Genomic DNA, 20,908 nt, shown 5'->3' with positions numbered 1-20,908 from the left:
ATTTTTCTATAACAAACTGCTTAAGACGCAGTTTTTGTTGTAACTCTGTTTGCAAATGTTTGGCTTTAGTACAAAGTGACCAAAAAAAAACTGGCCCCAACTCTAATTAGGTCCCGTTTCTTAGTGTTTGGTCCGAATTAAATGAAACTTTGGTCATAACTAGTTTATTATGTTCAAAACATCACATCAAAACACAAGGGTCTTTGGCCTTTTCTTCTTCGTTCTACAGCATATGTTCTTGATAGCCTCACTTTAGCTTTTTTTTGTTTTGTTTTTTTTTGTTTTTGTTTTTTTTTTTTGGAAGAGGGGGGGTCACCCTGTATTAATATTATCATATATCACCTTTCTATCTAGGATTTCTATTTCCCGAAAAGTTGAACGGATTAGACTTATACAGTGAATGATTCCACATTTAAATACATTGTTATATTTTAAATAGATAAGAATACTACTATATAAAAGTTTAAATTGATTTAGAAAAAGCTGCCTAATACAGCTTTGCATTTTCACTTGTATTTTTGTGCGTTTGTAGATTCAGTAAACTTCTCTATATGCGCTTTTGCGCCGTGTGCACTGTTAGTTTTGCGTTTATGTGGTTAAATAAATCTCCACATATAGTTTAAAGTATGATACTAACTATATTTTTATGTTAGCACTAAATTTTTTGGTAGATGGTACATTTTTTAACATGAAAATACGTATTGTGCAATTGAAGCTCCTGCAATTTCCCAATATTGAGGATGTTTAGAGTCGGCACTAGTTTAGCAAGAATACTTTATCTGTAATCCATATCAGTTTACTACGTTTGTGTTTAATTGGGTTCTGTTATACCTGGAATTAAATGAACCAACTATCTGATAGAATGTTGCAGTTTTGGTAAACCTCGCTAATCTTATTTTGCTTACTGCTAGAATTGAAAGCTTACATCTACATAGCTAGATGAACAAATACAAAAAACTCAGATTTATTTTATAAAACTCACTATGGCTTTTTTTTTTCATATTTTCAAACCCTGTCTCTTCTTAAACTAAATGTCGCAGGCAGCCCTGGGAGACTTTTTTATCGGCCGTAACATGGTTGAAATAGTTTTTAAAGGGCCAAAAAGATGTCCAAATTGAAAATGTATACATTTTCCTAATTTATTTTTAATCAGTTCGTATGCGTGTCACATTTGTACAGTGGTAACATCAGCTTTGAATGCTACGGTTTTGCTTTTGGTTTCGATTCTATCTGATGCCACTCAAATACATTTTTTATACTTTGGAAATACCGACACTATAATATACGAAATATGTTAAATGGAAACCCTAGCTTTTTTTGTGAATCTTATTTAAGTTATAACTAGCGTATCTGGTTGAGGAATAATATTATTTTACACAAGAAAATTACATTGTGCAGCATTTCCTATGTAAAATATGAATACATGCATATTTTTGTTTTCTGATTATTTATAACTTCTACAAATTGACGTTATATTTAAAAAATATTACAGATTGACTAGACAAAATTTACCGATATAGAATTATATTACATAAAGTCTACATTGCTATCCTAATGTTTAAGATATTTCTGCCATTTTCCTTCACAAAATGTATTACATTCATAGGGAGTTGTATCGCAATCATACGACACAAGTACGCACTTTTTAATTTTCTAATTGGAATACACTCTCGACGGAGGCAATCTTTCTAGGGCAATTGCCCTAGGCATATAAAAGGCCTTTGATAGAGTAGGGCATAAAGGTTTACTTCACAAAATTTCCAGCAATGTCTAAATTATTTAATCATTACTCTGATAAATTCATAAGAGTAGTGGTTTATGGGCAGAAATCAGCTCACAGTATTAATGCTGGAGTCCCTCAGGTGTCCATCCTTGGCCCAACTCTCTTCCTGAGCTAGATTAATGATCTTCCAAATCACATCCTTACATAATTCGTAGACATTTATACTGATGACAATACTATCTATGGTAGCACATCTAAGTCGTAAACGACCAAGTTCTCTCTGATACTCTCTCCTTTGATTTTGAGAAAGTGTTACAATGGGGAAAAGGTGGCATGTTACTTTTAATGTATCTAAAACCAAGCTTTTATCTTTACATAAACGCTCTGATCCATATCTGGCATCAATTGAAATGAAAGGATCTCGTTTTTGGGAAGACTCATGTTTTGACAAGCTTGTGGGCTAGACCTTTTACTCCTGATATGAAATGGAACACATATATTAAATCCGTTGCCAAGGCCGCTGGAAAATGATGAGATCCTTCTATCGATCCAGTAGAAATATTACTGCTGATGTAATTCTCTGTATAGTTAAGAACCATGTACGTCCAAGGATGGAGTACTGTTGCCACATCTGGGCAGGAGCTGCTACAGTTCAAAAAAGACTTCGTGGTCTCGTAGGGGTGTCCTTTTCTCTTCACTGCAACCTCTTTCTCACAGAAGAGATGTTGCGAGTTTATCTCTGCTTTATCATTATCTCCATAAGTTCTCAACCTAGATCAAATATATGGCCCCCTCTCGCCAAACGTTCACAAGAAACACCGTGTTAGAAGAAAATCGTATCAATAATTCCCCCGCTCTTTATATGTGCCTAAACCTAAACGTAGATTCCATGAACAACGTTTCTTTCTTAGAACTGCACGCATATGAAAATGGCTTCCGTTTTTCTTCTTTCCAGCTGACTACAATATGGTTGTCTTCAAGTCTAACGTAAATAAGTTCTTGATGAGCCGTTCCATATAAGTTATCAAATTTACCAAAATTTTCATTACTAATGGTTACTATATTGTCCAATTTCTACTGTACACTCTTTAACCCTTATCCTTGAGTGGCCTCTTGGCCTTGATAATGTGGTGATGCCTATGTAAAAAAAAAACAAAAAAAACAAGGTTTTCATAAGCCGTTCCATATGTTAATAAATTGGCCGAATTTCCATTACTAACGATTACTCTATTGTCCAATTGTCTACTGTACACTCTTTAACCCTTATCCTCGAGTGGTATATTGACCTTGATAAGTGGTGATGCCTTTGTAAAAAAAGGAATACACATGATTTTTATAGAAATTTAAAACGGACAAGATTATGGGATTACTACTCGTATTTTTTGTAATCGAAAGAGAATTCTTTATGCGAAACAGTATGCATGGTTTTAGTGATAAAATATCCTATTTATTTAAAAAAAATATACTTCATAATAAGCCGTGATGTTTTTGGAAATTTTGTCTCTATAACTTCAACATTTCTGGGTATTCCTCATTCGTATCCAAGGACGAGGTGAGCATAGAAGTTGAAATTTCAAATTTTGAGACCCGTTTCTATACGAGTATGTGGCATGTGCAATATATCAACAACGTATAATTTATCCTTTATAAATGGATTTCCATTGTTCGTCTTTCATTAATTCCTTGGTCTTTAACCATCACTTGTATCGTCTTTCTTTTAACATATTTTTCTATCAAACTTGAGGAATAGTTAAATAAAAAGTTTAATAAGTAATTACATAAATAACGGAGATCTTGAAATCTCGTAATGACATTAAAATGAATCTGATACTTATTTAATTGAGGTGGGGGTCCTGGATTGTTCCGCAACGTATCCTTTCTCCCTGCTCAACAAATGTCGACACCAACGCTGATTTCGTGGTCTTCTATTCTTTTGTCTTTTATCGTTCTGGCCGCGTCTACGCTTCTCGCACATACCGAAAAGTGGAAGCGCAGGGGGCCACAAGTAATAATAAAACATTAGGGGGGGAAAACTTAAACAATGACACATTCTGGAAATATCGGGTTGGCGCTGTGTGAATGAGACACTATCGCGTAAAATGAGCACATGTGCGCTAAAGCTCACATCTCCTTCGGCTTCGGAAACGGTTTTTAGCAGTTGCCGTAAAATCATTTCTATCTGCTTTAAACCAAAGCAACACAAAATTCTAATTTACTCAAAAGTGTCCTTAACGTTGCAACTCCAAGACTGCCTTTAAATGTCGTGAAATGTAGCAACTATTCAAACTAGCTCTAAAATATATTTACCATTTTAGTTGCAGTTACTTCAACACATTGAATAAAAAACAATTTAGTCTTTTCGTGTTTTTTTTTTTGTTTTGGTTTTTTGTACATAACTTCCTATGACTTTATTTGTATAAAAAAGTTTTTTCCACCTTTTACTTAAGGATTATGAACATCGATAGCATCAGTTCTTTTGACAGAATTCCAGTGATTCTGTGTCTATTAAAACAACACCATTTCCATTCATAACAAACATGCTTCTTCCCCCTGTTATCCTGTGTGTATCGGGTTTTGTTACTTAGAATGCACAACATAGGTGCACCTTACAATGTATATCATCTGACATTTAGATATAATTGCCATTAGTGTAGTATTAAATGTAACATTAGTAAATTTTCATGGGATAAGCGTTGTACGAACTTAAATTATCTGATCTTTTAATTAAATGAAATGGATACCTCTATGAAATACTGGACTTTACAATGAGCATGCTTCGGTCTTTTGCATCTTAGTAGAGACCAAGTAGTCCTCAGTGAGTAATGAGAAATTGCAAGAATCCGTGTTGAACAGAAATTGTCGAGTATTTCATTGACAAGAAATAGGGTGTTCGTCCAACGAGTTCTACAGTTGATGGCTGGTTCTACATGGGATCAATGAATCTATCGACGGTACATTTCTCCTAAGAGAAACAAACTTTTGATATATGGAACAGGTGAAACGGTTTCGCATAAAGGTCCTCTCACAAAATTTCAGTGTATGGAATACCTAAAAATGTCTTTAAAGCATCCATTTCTTTCATTCCGATAGATTTATACATGTAGTCGTCGATGGGTAAACGTTTGCAGCTCAGTTTAGTCGATCCTGGGCTCAACTCTATTGTTCATCTTCAATGATCTAAAATCATATTCTAAGTGCATTCCTCGATAGGTGGCATTATCTATGGCAACGCTTCAAAGACTCACAACGCCAAGATTTCTGAGTCTCTCTTCTCAGACTTTTAGCATGTAGTGCAGTGGGGTTAAAAGTGATTGGTTAATTTTAACTTCTCACAAACCAAGCTTTTATCTTTTCGTCATAAAATCCCAAATTTGTAATTGCGCCCCAATGAATATAATTAGGTCGCGTCCAAAGGTTTCTGTTGAGACAAACTTCTGGGTCTGACCTTCTTTTTTTTTTTAACTGAACTGCAATAAGACTTGCATCAAATGTTGCCAAGGTCGCCAGAAAATTGTTCCATTATTTTATCGGTCCACAAGGTATCTAACTCCCAACTCAATCCTCTGCATGTATAAGAATCAGATACGTCCTGAAATAGAGTACTGTTGGCATATCTGAGCGGGAGTTGTTTCAACAACCCTATCCAGCCTTACAAAGTTAAAAAAACGCATTGGAAACCTAATAGCTGATATCCTTTTTTCTTACCTGCAACCTCTATTTAACAGAAGGGACTTTGCGAGCCTATATCTGCTCTATCATTATCACTGGTAAATACTCGTCTGAGCTTCAATCTATGAATCCTTTGTCGAACTTTCACTAAATAACACCTGTCTAGATACGATTATCAGCATTTTACAAAATCTCTATCTGTGCACAACTCTAACGCAAATTCCAAGAGCAAATCCCATTTTCTAGAACTGACCTCCAGTAGAAGCCTGTTCCGCTTCCTTTGTTTCCAGCTGACTAAATATGATTTTCTTGTTGACCATCCCTCTAAAATAATCCATTTCTCTCATTTCTACGAATAACTATTCATACGGTGTTGTTTCAGTAACTACACTGATTAAGTCATATCCTCGAGTGGCTTTCGTAAAAATTACAAAATATTGGTGTCTATCGAGTTATATATTCGAAAGAAAAGATATCCCAAAGATATACTATATTTTTGGAGGCCTAATAATATATAGGAACAACAAGGAAACTAGTCAGTAAGTTTCTCACTCGATTATCCTTAGAATTTATTGAACATAAGTAATCGACATTTCCTTTCAGGTTTTGATATTATTTTTTCTTCTACTGGACCTTTGTCTTTATGGCCTGTTCTCAAGCGCGTTATACACATCAGTCTGAGATTAAAATCGGAGATTCCTGCTTTACGTCACTCACGCGAGACAGCAGTAGTTAATCACTATGGTTACGGATGCCGGTTTCTATAGTTACAAAAATCGTCAGCTATGTTCAAAACGATTCAGAACTAAAACTAAATATAGACTAATGAACCTGTTCGACTATCAATCAGTCCTTTCTTTACGTAAATTCCATTTAAATAGAGAATTAATAGTATTCATAAGATCCTTTCCTTTGAAAATATGTTCACTTTAGAGTACAATGTTATTGTCTGCACCGTTATCGTACAGTAATAGACTATTCTTATAAGTGAGTTTTAATACGTAATCAATTTCGAACGTTGACTATAAATATAGTTTAGATGCCGGCTGCGACTAGTTTTGTTATATTTTACTCTCATTGCAATACAAACTCGCGTGTATTAAATGATACGAATATACATAGTTTATTTACAATTGACAGTTTTCACACGAGACCACCAACAGGACCTACGATCTCTTTTCATTTAGTGAACTTTTGTCTCATGTTCCGTTTATAAGGAGTCCCCGAGTTATTTCACTAAGATATTGTGAGGCATTATAAACTCTTCCGTCACTTTTGAATATTAAAACACTGACGGCTAGTGCTTGCCCAAGGATTTCATTCTATTACCATGGAATTCAGAGTAACAATTTTCCCCAAAAAATGTTTCGGACTGAGAATGTGTTTACTGCGTGTATGCTTATATGCATGTATAGTTGATAAATGTGTGTGATTCCTAGGGCATTCGCATTTCCAGATTTGCAATTTTGTACATTTAAACCCATATAATATGTTAATGTGTAAACTCCAAGCAAAAAAAAAATTCTAACATCCTAGAAATCTTGCAAAATCCTTTTTTTTTTCTTTTTTTTTTTTTTGCAATATGAAAATAACATTTCTACGTCAATAGTTATTAATGAATTACAATGGACGATTTGTAATATGCGATAACCTATTCGGTCACGCATACAATGTTGCATATAACCTCATTTGTCATTTTACTTATATATTAACTTTATAAAATCGAAATCTGACTAATTTTAAACAAAATATTTTGTTTGATAAGACATTCTTTGCTAATATTCTTTTCATAAGGATTTTATGTACAATTGAATGGCTCCATTAACCAATTTCAGAAGCCGTTTTACGTTAGCGGTTGAATGTTGCCAGTGTTTTATGGCACATTTAAAATACATGAAATGTTTCCGTCAAAATCTTACTTACGGATTGTTTTATTGTTTCTACGTATAAAACACTCCATAAGATATACGTATATTACTCGATAAATTAGTTGGAGCAATTAGACGTGAAGATCAGATAAGTTTATCTTAAACGTCGTCAATTCACTTCCCTTAGTTTACTTATTTTTTTCTTAATATTTTTCCACAGGCATTTTCTCGAGGAAGTGAGATTACAATCCAACCAAAAGATCCAAACCTGTCGTTTTTACTTGGTCAACGTTCGGAATTATCTTTTTACGACATCAAAACTATCACGGAAGCTTACCAATGTTCAAGTGCGTAACAAATGTTGATATTTTATTATTGTACCTATTTACTATGCCTCCCCACGGGACAGTTAGACACCAGGGTCGTTTTTTAACGTGAAGAAAAGGTACAAAAATAAAAATTGTCTCAGTCGTGAAGGATTTCTCCTCCACCGAAAGAGAACAAGAAATAGAAGTGCAGCATCTGAATAACAGATACTACACTTTGATCTTGTCCTTGGATTATTTTATTATTGTAATTCAATCACTAAGAATTAATAACGAATTACGTTTGACTTAGGCTTATAGATGCATATTGAATATTAAATCAAAATAAATATAATTGCATATCTAATAATAGAGCCTCGTAGTTTATACTGTGTTTCAAACTATTTTTGTACAAATATTTGCAAAGTTCGACACCGCCAGAATTTCTAGCCGCGACCACCGCGTCTAGCGTCATATTAATTAAAAATGGTTACTCATAACTTAGAGTAACAGGTCTTTTTCTTAAATACAATACGATTATTTTAAGTGAATATGTTTAAAATAGTGGACGTAGGCTTTAGTAACGACGTACTTTCTTTTCTTTATAGGGGTTTATTTTAAAATTCTACGCCTATTCATTGCGTATTATGAACACCTGGGTTCACGTATTTACTAACTTTTCCATTTTAAATAAGGTTCAAAACGATCTCCAAACTAATAAGGCCCGCACCATCAATACAATAAGCCCTGTCCCATCGCTGCAATATTCCATCCCTGTGCCTCTTTTATTAGTATTTAATAAGATTGTCAATTTAGAACACTTAAGTCTCTAAAGTATAATTCTCTGAAAATCAGCAAATATCCACCCCTTTTACTGATTAAATACAGATGTCGAAAACCCTAATTTTATATTCTCAACAAGAACTGCTAGACTTGGGAAGCTCTCCCGATTTACTGCTTCCTTTATTGTACTTGCGTATGGAAGTTCAGGGCCTTGAAAAACCTGTCGATATTTCCCTAGGTAATTTAAATTTGTCAACTGAAATGATATTTCAGTTTAATTAGAAAATCTGATCAGGAGGCCAGATATTTACCAATATTGTAAGGATTCTAAGGTTTCAGACTTCAAACCAATTTTAGTAACAATAGATATCCTTAAGAGCAATGACATGATACATTATTTGCTTCCGTCTTTTATTGCTGAGTAAAAGCAAATAAAAAAAGCGGCGTTTATTGATAACTCCATCTTTTTACTGTGCCGCATGAAGTGGTAATCCAAAAAAGATTGCATAATAGAATCATTGATTCCTTAATATGGTAGAATACGAAGTAAAGTAAATGTCAGTATTATATACTAAAAATACATTGTAGATTAGTAATTTTTGAAGGTTAAGAATGCATACATTTTTCTGAATTGAAATTAGGTACACAATATTGACCTAGATTTTCGTCAAGTAACAATTTTTTCCATAGTTTTTATTTGATCAAAATAAAAAGGGATGATCTTATTAATGCAGATGAGTGCTAATCTCATAAATGCAAATAAGTATTTCTCGGAATTTATTCATTTGCTTGATTAATTTTTCGTTTAAAGTAAAACACTAAAACTGGGATCTAAATATAATAGATAAGTATTAAAGTAACATGAATAGTGCCTTCATTCTGTTTCGTTTGAATGAATTAATGTCTAACAATATAAGTATTAAACTTGGAATTAATTAATTTCAATGGACGATTTATTTCTGTACAAGGAAAGTGTCCGAAACCACAGAGATGTACAAATGAAGGATTCTTACACGCCACTTGCAGATGTCATTGTCCATTAGGTTTGAAAGGGGTCGATTGCAGTCTGGTCTTAAACAGAAAAGGTAAGCCTTCCAATTGTTGACTCTTGCTAAAATGTTTACTTTGTATGATCCAACGTTTCTAAAAAAATAATCTACGTTTTGTTATACTTTTGGTAAATTCTAAAAAACACAATTTTCATACGATTATATAAACACAAGATATCCACCCAACGTTGCTCGGTTTAAAAATTATTATATATATTTTAATTTATGCATTTTGTAGGGACCAAACTGCCTATTTATAATTATATTGTACCTAATATATACTGGTACCTCCGCGGCGAAGCCTGCTGTAAAATACGCTTAAATATAATAAAATTTTTGCAGGTTTCGTATTATATAAAGTTTTAAAAAATACGTATTCGGTGTCATTAGTTAAGATCCAAACGCGTCAACTTACGCTTGCCAAGTTTTTTTAATTTCAATGTTGATCTGTAAGAAACGTCTTTTACGAAATAAGACAAAATCAAATTTGTTCTACATGTCGAAGGCTCCTATCAATCGATTTTTCCCCTCTATTTTTAATGTAGCCGATTTAAATTACATTTTCCTACGATTAGCTAGATTAAAAGTATGTTATTTTTTTGTACGCATGTTTTCGGCTATGAGAGAGAGAAACTGCTGTAGATGCTGCTCGACGGAAAATGTTATATTTTATGCCGGAGAAGGAGAAGAAATAAAAACGTCAACATCATCTACAACAGTTTTTTTTTATTTATTTATTTTTTTTTTTACTACCTCTTCCCCTCGATGTATATATTTTCCCATTTTATTCGGCCCTGTCGGTGGGGCATTAGAATACGCCGACTGCCACCCTGCAGAGGGTAAAAGTCCCTCAATTGGGCTCCTGGGTATGACCTTAAACTATATCCAGTGGTGAGGTCCAAGATTGTGGGCTTTGGGGAGTGTGGAGCCACCCTTTAATTACCATTGCTCCCAGGTTCTATCTGACCCGGAGTGGTAGTACCTGTTAGTGTCCCAACTATGGGTTAAATGGAAACCGACGTGAAAACAACAAATATATTAGATTAAAACAATTTTTCTTCAAAGTCTTTGGATTCGGCATTAAATAACCCGAAAAGGGTTGATATGCCGTAAAACAACCAACCAACCTATCTTATTCTCTCTCTCGCTCGATTTGTACATTTTCTTTATGCCGAAAAATAAAATATTTAACGATGTCAACACTATAACAGTGTTGCCCTCCTCTCTCCCCCTTCTGTATATATTCTTACAAACTATTCTGCGCTCTCTCTCTCTCTCTCTTTCGTTCGCTCTTCTCTCACTTTGATTATTTGTTTTGCGTGTTCCTGTGTTCGTTTTACTATGTTCATCGATACAATGAATCGCTATAACAAAAGCAAAGAAAAATGCATTTACCTACTTTTCATTCCGCCTTAATTTAGGTATTCAGATGGTCGGAGAACAACTGTAGGAGATTAAGATAATAGTCCGCAATTAGATAAATACATAAATTATTTTCTTTATTAATTACTTACAGATACTTTTCTATAATGAAAACTTTGCCACAATTAAAAAAAAAAAGGTGTGTTTTTTGTTATTGGTGGCGGGGGGGTTTATTTACACAAACTGAGCTACAGCACCGCGTGGCTGGGTATTGTGTGTGTGTCGGTGTGTGTTTGTATATAGTGTGTGAGTTTGTATGTGTGTGTGGGGGGTATATATGTGTGTGTGTGTGTGGGTATACGTGTGCACAGTGTGTGTATGTGTATATATACATAGTTTGTATATATTTATATAGTGTGAGTATTTATGTATATATCTAGTTTGAATGTGTGTATATATATATATATATATATATATATATGTATATATATATTATATAATGCAAATAAGACAAATTTAAAATGCAAGAAAACCTGAAATTTCAAGTTAAACTAATCAGTGTATTAAAGACACAATGGGAAGCGAACAGTTCAATTTGAAAATGTTTTAGTAAAACTGAACAATATTATAAATATACGTGGATAATTAATTTCATATGTATAATAGAATTGTTACACTATGTAACGCTGTTGATTATAAATGCAGTGTTTCATTAGAGTTTGTAAAATGTTTCCGCAATTATGCGTGTCGGTAAGAACAAGGGAATAGCTTGACTGTTAAAATTTATCTTTTACGTGCACGCCCATCCGTGCTTGAATCTTCAACTACATATTTCAGTCAAATTGAAAAAATAAGGCATTCAAAATTCTTAAAATAAGGCATTTAATTTAAAATCACGTTTATTTTTTAACCCCATGTTTACGAACATTCATATAGAAATAAGAGACCTGAAACTGATAAATATAAGACACCACTAATTGATGTAAGATGCTGTATTATCGAAGTAGCTAAAAATCGTGAAGATGTGTGTGCCGTAGCAAGGATACATGACTGAAATAAAAGTACAGTGAGAAATCGAGTTGTGAAAAAGCACCCAAAAAAGACCAGAGGAGCGAAAACCGAACTAAAAGCATTTGCTTTGTCACACATTATGTAATAAAACTGTTAAATGATAATTACACGTAACCTTGGAAAGTTTATCTAAAAACAAATAAGGAACCATTAAAATCATGAAATGGCAGCAAATGTATCTACATGATTGTAGATACATAAAAGGACCTGTATGGAGCTTTTTTACCACTAAAAATAGTTCATGTGTACCTGTTTTTGTCACCATACTTATTAATAAATATAAAAATTAAGATCTTAAAAGCTTAAAGTTCCTTCAGATGGGTAAATATTTATCAAGATAAACGTAATGTAAATGTTTTCCAAACTACTAAGGGATAGTTATCTACGTGATCAACGGTTCCGACTGCCACTACTCCATTCGAAGCGATTAAATGCACATTGTTAAGCATTGTACTGCAGTCACGATGTTGCTTATTATGAAATGCAAAATTTAACATTTGATAAATATTTCCTATGAAGAGTTGATACGTGAAAATTTTGCTAAGACAATAAATTTCAATTAAGTCGCGGTCGTCATAGATGATGCTTCATCTAATTCTTTTATGGAAAATGTTTTGCTGACAAATTTTTAAGATGTCATGATTCGTAACTTACGATCATATAGTGCGCCATTGCTTCGTATAGATTTTATCTACCGTCAAGTCAGATAATGTCAGAAAGGTTAGTTGACATATTGGCTGATCCTCTAATGGTCCGATATCAGTTAGATCACGTTACGAGTTTAGCCTAGCAGTCACCCAAGTCGATAATGCACTTTATCCGATGTGGTATTTTAAGCATGTTCGAGGGCAATATGCAGCATTAATTGCCGAAAAAATGTGTTGCATCAAGAATGATTATATAAATGTATATTCTTTCGTTTCATTTCATACTAATTTATGGTGCTACCAGATCAGGCCTTATGAAGATATTGGCTTCCTGAGATGAAATGCACCCAGCATTGATGCTTTTGTTTTTTTTCTTCCTTTTGCAAAACTTATGTTTTGCAAAACGAAAAACAAAAACATACCTTTCCCCCTTTTTCTTTCTTCCCATGTCCAATTTCTCTATCTCCCCACTTTCTAACTGTTTTCTTAACTTAAAATATACCAAAAGTAAAAACGGTAACCTTTTTCTCTTCCATTGCAAAACTCATGTTCTTCAGGTGAGGGAAAAGCCATAACCTCCACTATAAAACAACCAAACAATACTACACACTAGCGCTTGAAGATATAAAGAGCTTGAAGAATTAAACCTTTCTACAAAATAATTGATGCGACATGGATACTATTTCAAAAATAAGTGGATTCGGTATTAAATAACCCTATAAGGGCCAACCCTTTTCGGGTTATTTAATGCCCAATTTAGTAAAACAACAAACAACCAACACCATACTGATTCGGTTATTTGCTCTTTACAACACCAATGTATAGTTCCAGTCCTCCATTAGACCAATGTAACTTCAAAGAAATATATATAAACTCATGAATAAATTTAAAACGTATGTTCGAAAACTTCCAAATGTTTTGTAAATTTCTAATTTGAAATTCACAAATTTTCTGAAGAAAATCTATATTAAATATATCACTATAGTTTTTAAATTGATTGTCTTAGTCTTTATATTTGGTGTCTTTGCTTGTATTCTGATCAACAAAAGGTGTAGTTTTAAAACAGCTCGCACTCTTTAAACAAAGCTACCTTATCTATATATTTAAACTACCTTTCAATAAATTAAATAAATTTCAAGATTATTTTCAAATAAGCCCTTATCCGCAGCGCACCATTTTAAACTGTTAGTTTAAATAGTGTTTCTTATATCATCACTTGTTCATTTGCGATTTTTGTTAATTGCTTGTCTTGAATTCATATTCCTCTTAATACTTGTTTACTGTTTCATCACTAACGTTTTGTCCAATAACTGATATAGATTTAATGGTTTCCAAACTTGTTTGGAAACCTTGCTAATTCGGGGGCTTTCTACGTATTTCTTCATGATAACTTATAGTTTAATCGGAATGCTGTTTTTACTGACTGAACGTACGTTTAGTCATTTATTATATGGTTCTTCTACTTTCTCAGTGTGTGGCGGTATTATACAATTGAAAAAGAATAATGAAGAAACCATAATTTCTTTCAAGCCAAAATCCAATAAAGTGACAGAAAGACTCCAATGTTATTGGCTGATAAAGGTAATGTATACACCTATGATACTATTCATTGTGATTTGCAGTATAGTTATTAAGCTTACAGTTTTCCATACTTATCTTAAGGATCGCTAAAAATGTCTACTCCCGTCTCTATTGTCAGACTTAATGCCAACATGAATGTTTATTGAAATTATAAATGAATTTAAAACGTCTTAAGGCGCAACGCAAGTGTAACATCTCTTAACATCGAAATAAAACAATTCTAAAGAATCAGATAAGTTTGAACATATGACTTCGGTCAATGAGGAATTATAGAGAGGAGAGATCATTGTATTTACCCAAAATTCAATTTAGTTGATGCCGGGAATGGTCTGTTGAAGTTTTTTTTCAGCTAGAGTGACGTCCTAGAAAAATTACCGGAGTACAAACTAATCATTAGCTCTTAGATTAACAAATGTTTACGAAACAGACTCGATTGTGAGTGGCACGTAGTTTATGCAAAACTTTTTAATAATTTTAAATTATTCTAAGGTTGAAAACAAACGCTTTCGTAATACCCCGAAAATCTTGCAAGATTGTTCTTAAAATGAATTAAATAGAACATAGTTTTTATTAAATTTTATTATTTGGAGGAAATAAATCGATGTCGAGGTAGTAGGACGTTCCTGTTTCAACAATAAAAAGCATCATCAAAAGATGATTTTTTTTTAATGCAATCGAAATCATGAGTTAAGCGAAGAGAAACGGAGAGGATCTCTCAGATCCGCTAGACTAATCTCAGGTTCAGTAAACAAAACTCAAGAATCGATTCTAATCTGTCAGAACATTTGGTAGTAAAATATCTAAACAAGCATTAAAAAGCATCGACACAAGAAAAAAAAAGTGCATTGCAGTCAAATAGACTCGGAAGACATCGACACAACACTGTCCACTAAAATATCTTAAAGCACGCAAACTCTACTCCATCGTTTTTTTTTCTCCAAGTGTGTTATATATATATATATATATATATATATATATATATATATATATATATATATATAATATTACACCACCTTTTTTGGCAATTTTATACGTTAAAACTCCCGGCGATTATTGATCAGTTTTACAAATAAAAGCTCGCTACACGGCCTGAAGTGTGTAGTGGGCTATGTGAAATTTGCCCTTAAGGTCGCACATATTTTTTGCATCATTCATCATGTAGTCTATTTTCGGCACTTTTCACAGCCATAAAATGTTTCAATCAAAGTCATTTGTTTGGCATGTGAATTACGAAATGTCTGATATTTCCGTAAAACCTCTGGCCTTTATAGAGGGATGACTAAAACTTGCTGCTATGATTTCAAATGATCTGAAATAACAGCAATAGGAAGATTGATTCCAAATATTTCATGTTATCTTGCCTCTTTGGTTTTCATACATAAATTAAATTTCAGTGCATAAGCTTTGATACTGGACATATTCATAACCGTACCCTCTTTCTACTAGCTCCCCTAAAAGTAGAGTAAAAAGCTGGCACTCTGGTTGTGACCAAAAATAATAATTGTCCAAGTATATATGGTTTCCCCTCCATTGATTGGTACCAATTATCTTAAGTGCTGCATCTGCAGAACAGATAATACACTTTGATCGCAGCCCTAAGGCCAAGAACAGCAGGGTATTTATTTGATCCCCCACCGAGCAAATTAGGCACAAGGCCGATTGTTAATGTGAGGAGTGAAGGGTAAACGGTATGAAGGTTGCCTCTTCATTGACCATGGTCCAATATGTGGGGTGGCCTCACCATGTGGTCTTTGCTTGCAGTATCGGCCGGAAAGATACTACACTTTGATCCCGGCTCCAAGGCCAAGAACAATAGAAAAAAGGCAATCCTTTTTTCAATTTATTTAAAAATAAAATAAGATTTTCTCATGTGGGTTGTGGAATTGAATTCATTGCCAAAAGATCTAGCTAAATGCATCTTCTTATGCATTCATTTTAATCAATTTCCTATTAGTTTTTTTTTCGGTTTTCATATTTTGTTAGTTATTAAGTGTAATAATATTCATGCAGATATTCTACATGATTTACTGTATTTATTTGCTTCCACACCAAAGCAAATTAGGCACAAGACCGTTTTTTTATGTAGGGTAAAAACCAGCTCTCCTAAAAGTAGGAATAAAAGGCGACACTCTGGTTACCAAAAATAATAATTGTCCCAGTATAAAGGAATATTCTACATGATTTATACGTGCATAATATTTACGTAAAAGTTGATAGTAAACACAAATTTGTTTCCATATATATAATATATATATATATATTTATGTATACGTATATATTTTTGTTTAACAAATTTTGCCTACCAAAACTCCTAGAGTTTTTGGTTTAGGGATGAAAATTCATATATAAGGTATTTGAATCCATGCGAAGCTTTGTTTGGGGGTTTAGCCCAGAAAAATCGCTGTGAAAATGAAAAAAAAAATGAAATTTGCCAGATGGAGGTCAAACACCAGCATTACAAATGCATAACCTAGTAGCTATTGGTTCATTTTTTAATGTTTAGCCGTGCAGTAACAATGTTTTCATAGCCCAATCATAGACTGCAGAGGAAAACTAAATCGTAAGCTGAAAGTTTTGGTTTCGATTCTCGATGGTCGCGCCTGAGTCTTTTTTCTACCTTTTAAATGATTACTATATATTGCATCCAATGTGTGCGTGTGTATATGTGTATGTATGTATATGTGTGTGTGTATATATATATATATATATATATATATACACATACATATTTTCACAATCCTCCCCCGCAGCGACTTGTTCAACAATATATTTTAGTCAACATTGCATTGTAGAGAATTTGCTGTTGATTTCATAAAATTAATTGTAAATAATGGTGTCACCTATGTTTAAAATGTAAGTAAATTATTGTGCTTTTATTGTGATCTGAACAGAAATATTCATTTGGAGCGCGTCTCTATCTTATCAAATAACCAACTTGTGGTTTCATTAAATTAGTTTTACTTAATCACGTGAATTGAGTCAAAAGTAGGAAAGCCAGTTATCAAAGCGCCATTGATTTCTTAAAAAACGTTATTTTAGACGCCCCTGTCTTATAAACGAATCTATAGTTTGATTCAAAAGATGTATTGTTCTTTTTGTGCGCTGATATAACATCGCAAATGCACTTGTGATGTTAGATTGTATAAGTGTTAACTTTGGTTCAAATCGCATTTCCTGCTCTAATCGGATTTTGTTGGATTTTCGATTCTTATCACACATTCTGATACAAAACCTACGTAAGAACACTTTCAGAAAGAACAATTACCTTTGAGTGAACTTCTTAATATATCTGGCTAGCTGTCTCGGAGTCCATATCAAACGAACTTGCACAGGGTTTCCTTTTTAATTATATATATATATATATATAATATTATATATATATATTATATAATAAAAAGACGTACCAATGGTTTCATTGCGTTGAATCAACCATAAGAGGTTGAATGGAATATGCGCAAATTCATCAGCGACTTTGAAAAATGAATCAATGCAAAGTAAACGGGCAGAAAAAAATAGTTTACCGGGCGTTTTAACTCTATTCCAAATTGTAAATAGGTCTCAGTAATCGACGCTAATAGATTTTGATTATTAAAGGAAAAAAGCGATGGCAGGATGGATAATGGAAGGCGTGTGTGTGTATGCATGCACGCCCATGCGTGTGTATATGTATGTTTAGCGGGAGGATGTTTTGGAAAACCTCTTATAAAGGTCCTGTTTAAACAAACACAAGTCCATATAAAGGTGCAAATATAGCTGTAATAAATAAATATAAAATAAAATACTGTAGATATAAAGCATAAATATATTAAATTTAATTTAATTCATATTAAAATAAAATTTAAATAAATTAAGGAATTTTTGATATTTTTTAAATAACCAATATAAATGTTTAGGGAGAAATTGAAAAAAAGTAAAAATAAAGTAATTTTTAAATTAATCAGTAGTAACTGACACTTAAAGAGTACCAGCGTGTGTGTTTGTGTGCGCGCGCACTACATCTACTTATCACTTATTAAAGATTTGAACGAAAATAAATGTTTTCTGTATTATTCGAACCAATATATTTAGTCTATTTCACCAAGTTAAGGAAATACTTCACATGCAATTTCTCGTGTAGTAAATGAAATCATTGTCTAGATTTTCAGATATAGATTTTATATCCTAAGTCCTTAGAAGTTTACAGTCTTTTTTTCCTATTATTTGAATTTATCAACTGTTTTGTTCGGTAAAGATTCCAAACAACTTTGTTGATCACATTTTTCAAGTCCGATACGTATAGCACATAACGTCAGCTAACATAGCACGGTGAATGTGATAACGTTTTAAACAGTAGTTCCATTTAAAGTATTCTAATTTGTGTGCTTGTTCTAATAATGTGCAAATGCATCAATATTTTATATCCATGTTTGCTCTATTTTATACGTATATAATATCTGAAATTGTGCAATTCATACAGGAAAAGAGTACAGAAATAACAAATGAACAGATTAAACGTTATGTATCACTTTTGAATTACTAAACAGTGCAATACTTCATGTGAAAATGTCGGGCATTCTAGTGAACATTCGCTTACTTGTAATTTTATTCTTTTAAAATTTTATGGAGATTTATCAAAAATGAAAGTTTGTATGTATTTAAATCCCGGATGTCTGTTGTAATCACTCGATCCTGATTAATAATTTTATGTTTTTTTTTGTTTTTGGTTTTTAACAAAAATTCCAAACAAAGTAATTTAAATGACTATTCTACAGTAAACTATGATCCAATAAAACAAACCTTATAAAGATAATATCTTCAATATTTAATATTTATACGTTTACAATCTCTTAATGTTTGGATATTTATATACCATAAATATTTAAGGACATTTCAATAGAAATTATTAGATATATAGTGAAATAAACAAAGGTAGAAAATTCAGGTATATGTAAGATTTCTTACGGTCATTATTGATGGCTGACTAGATCAATTTCCTAACAGTTGAATGCTTGAATAACGCAAAATCTATCTGAATGAAATAGTCTAAATGTAGAGAAATAATGCATTACTTACATGTTTGCAGGAGTTTACACAAATGTTTATTGGAGTTCGATTGTTTCAATAACTTAATGTTCTGACAATTTTAAGACTGTATTTTTTTAATTGTTTGTTGATAAAAATATTTCTCATGTGTTCGTAGGCACCTCTACTGACGCAAATGCAGTTGGAATTGATGGATTTTCATTTGCTGAAAACTTCCGTGTGTAAACAATGGTTGGAAATCCGATATAATGTGATTGGCCAAAGTGGACCAAAGTAAGTTTCCAGTTTATATTCTGGTAAGCAGTTTAAATAGTACAGATTGTCATTTTCGTATTTGTGATTTATTTAAATATAATCTGAAAATATTGATTGCTTAAAATGTTATATTTTTAAGGGAGTAAGAACTAATGTATACCCATTTTGTATAGAGTTCTAAAATTCCTGTATTGTCTTAAACTGATTTTACTATATATACCGATTAATTTACTAAATCTCAATTAGTCAACGTACATTTCTCATTCTCTTAGCGGGCAATTAAATTGATGAATTAGATTCGTCTTTTTTTCTAACAAGTTATTTGTCTGCAAAATGTTGTGATTACATGGTAAGTTATTTGTAGTTTTTGATTTTAATAATAGATGAACTTGTATTTTTTTTATTTTTGGGAGTTACGCATCTGTGAATTATATTAAGAATACTATAAACTGTTTTATTTTTTTATGTAGCTTGTAGCGGTAAAATGTTACAAGATTACAAATTTTGTTCTTGAATATTAGCAGCCTGATAAAGTTTGTAATAGTATATTTTATCAAGTTTAGAAATTGGTTGTTGATTAGGACCTGCTTTATATTTTTTTAATTCACTGAATATATTTCAGTTTGAACAAATCACTTTAGCGCGATATTTAAGGGTTTTTTTTATTGTGATTTTGTAATAAAACGGACATTGGCGTTTTTTAATTTAAGATGCAGGAATTAACGGATATGTTTTTAAAGACTGGGGTGATTAATTCGCTGTTATTAGAATCGAGGAAAAGGTCAAAACTGGATTTTATTAATGTTTACTTCATAAGTTAAGTAAAAGCTGAATTAGTTGGTAATGTATTTTAAATCGTATAAATATATATTCAGACGTGTATATATATATATATATATATATATGTCTCAATCACGTTGATATACCGGGTCTTGAAATATCACCGAAGTTGAGCCTGGCCAGTACCAGGTATGTGACCATACAAGAGGGATGGGCGCTGTATGTACCGCGCCAGTCTTAGAAATTTCCAGATCGGTATCTGGAGGCACATTAATTCACTGGGAGAGATGCACACACAGTCTTAGTTAAAGCATACATCTACGAGAAGGTAACTGATTTAAACATCTGCGTTGTACTGCGGGTTTTGTCTTGTGGCACTCATCTGCACCGACAAGGATTAGCGGTAATGGCAAAAATGTTTGGTTGGCACTATACAAAGCCTTCACCATTATAAAATATCTGAATTTCCGAGCAACTTAGTTGTTGTGACAGAACCTCCTACGTCGAAATTGACAGGAGTCCATATATGTGTGTGTGTATATATATATATATATATATATATATATATATATATATGTGTGTGTGTATGTAGATGTGTATGCAAGTATATACGGCATAATTACGTTGACACGGTTCACTCAAACTCCCAAAGTTAAGCTACGTTGAGCCTCGCCAGCAGCAAATGTGTGCCTATTTGGGAATGCTAGGCGCTGTATATGCTTTTCGTTTATCTGGACATTGTCTCCAGTCGTCCTGAACCTCCACTTGCCACTGGTATTAAATATTTATTTCC

General features: G+C 32.7%; 1 protein-coding gene across 1 annotated transcript in view; it reads left to right on the top strand.

The window, feature by feature from the left end:
• The window catches only part of LOC145284045 (uncharacterized), a 107,566-nt gene that overhangs the window by 25,991 nt on the left and 60,667 nt on the right, over positions 1-20,908 (top strand). The window contains exons 8-11 of the mRNA XM_080133128.1: positions 7,481-7,607; positions 9,317-9,433; positions 13,949-14,058; positions 19,238-19,353. Of these exons, the coding sequence (XP_079989254.1) occupies positions 7,481-7,607; positions 9,317-9,433; positions 13,949-14,058; positions 19,238-19,353 (470 nt within the window). The remainder of the gene's footprint in view (positions 1-7,480; positions 7,608-9,316; positions 9,434-13,948; positions 14,059-19,237; positions 19,354-20,908) is intronic.

Source organism: Euprymna scolopes, chromosome 8 (genome assembly GCF_053919585.1).
Source record: "Euprymna scolopes isolate OS-2025 chromosome 8, ASM5391958v1, whole genome shotgun sequence".
Taxonomy (NCBI): Eukaryota; Metazoa; Mollusca; class Cephalopoda; order Sepiida; family Sepiolidae; genus Euprymna; species Euprymna scolopes.
Note: the sequence above shows the minus strand (reverse complement) of the source record. Positions and strands in the feature narration are given on the sequence as shown.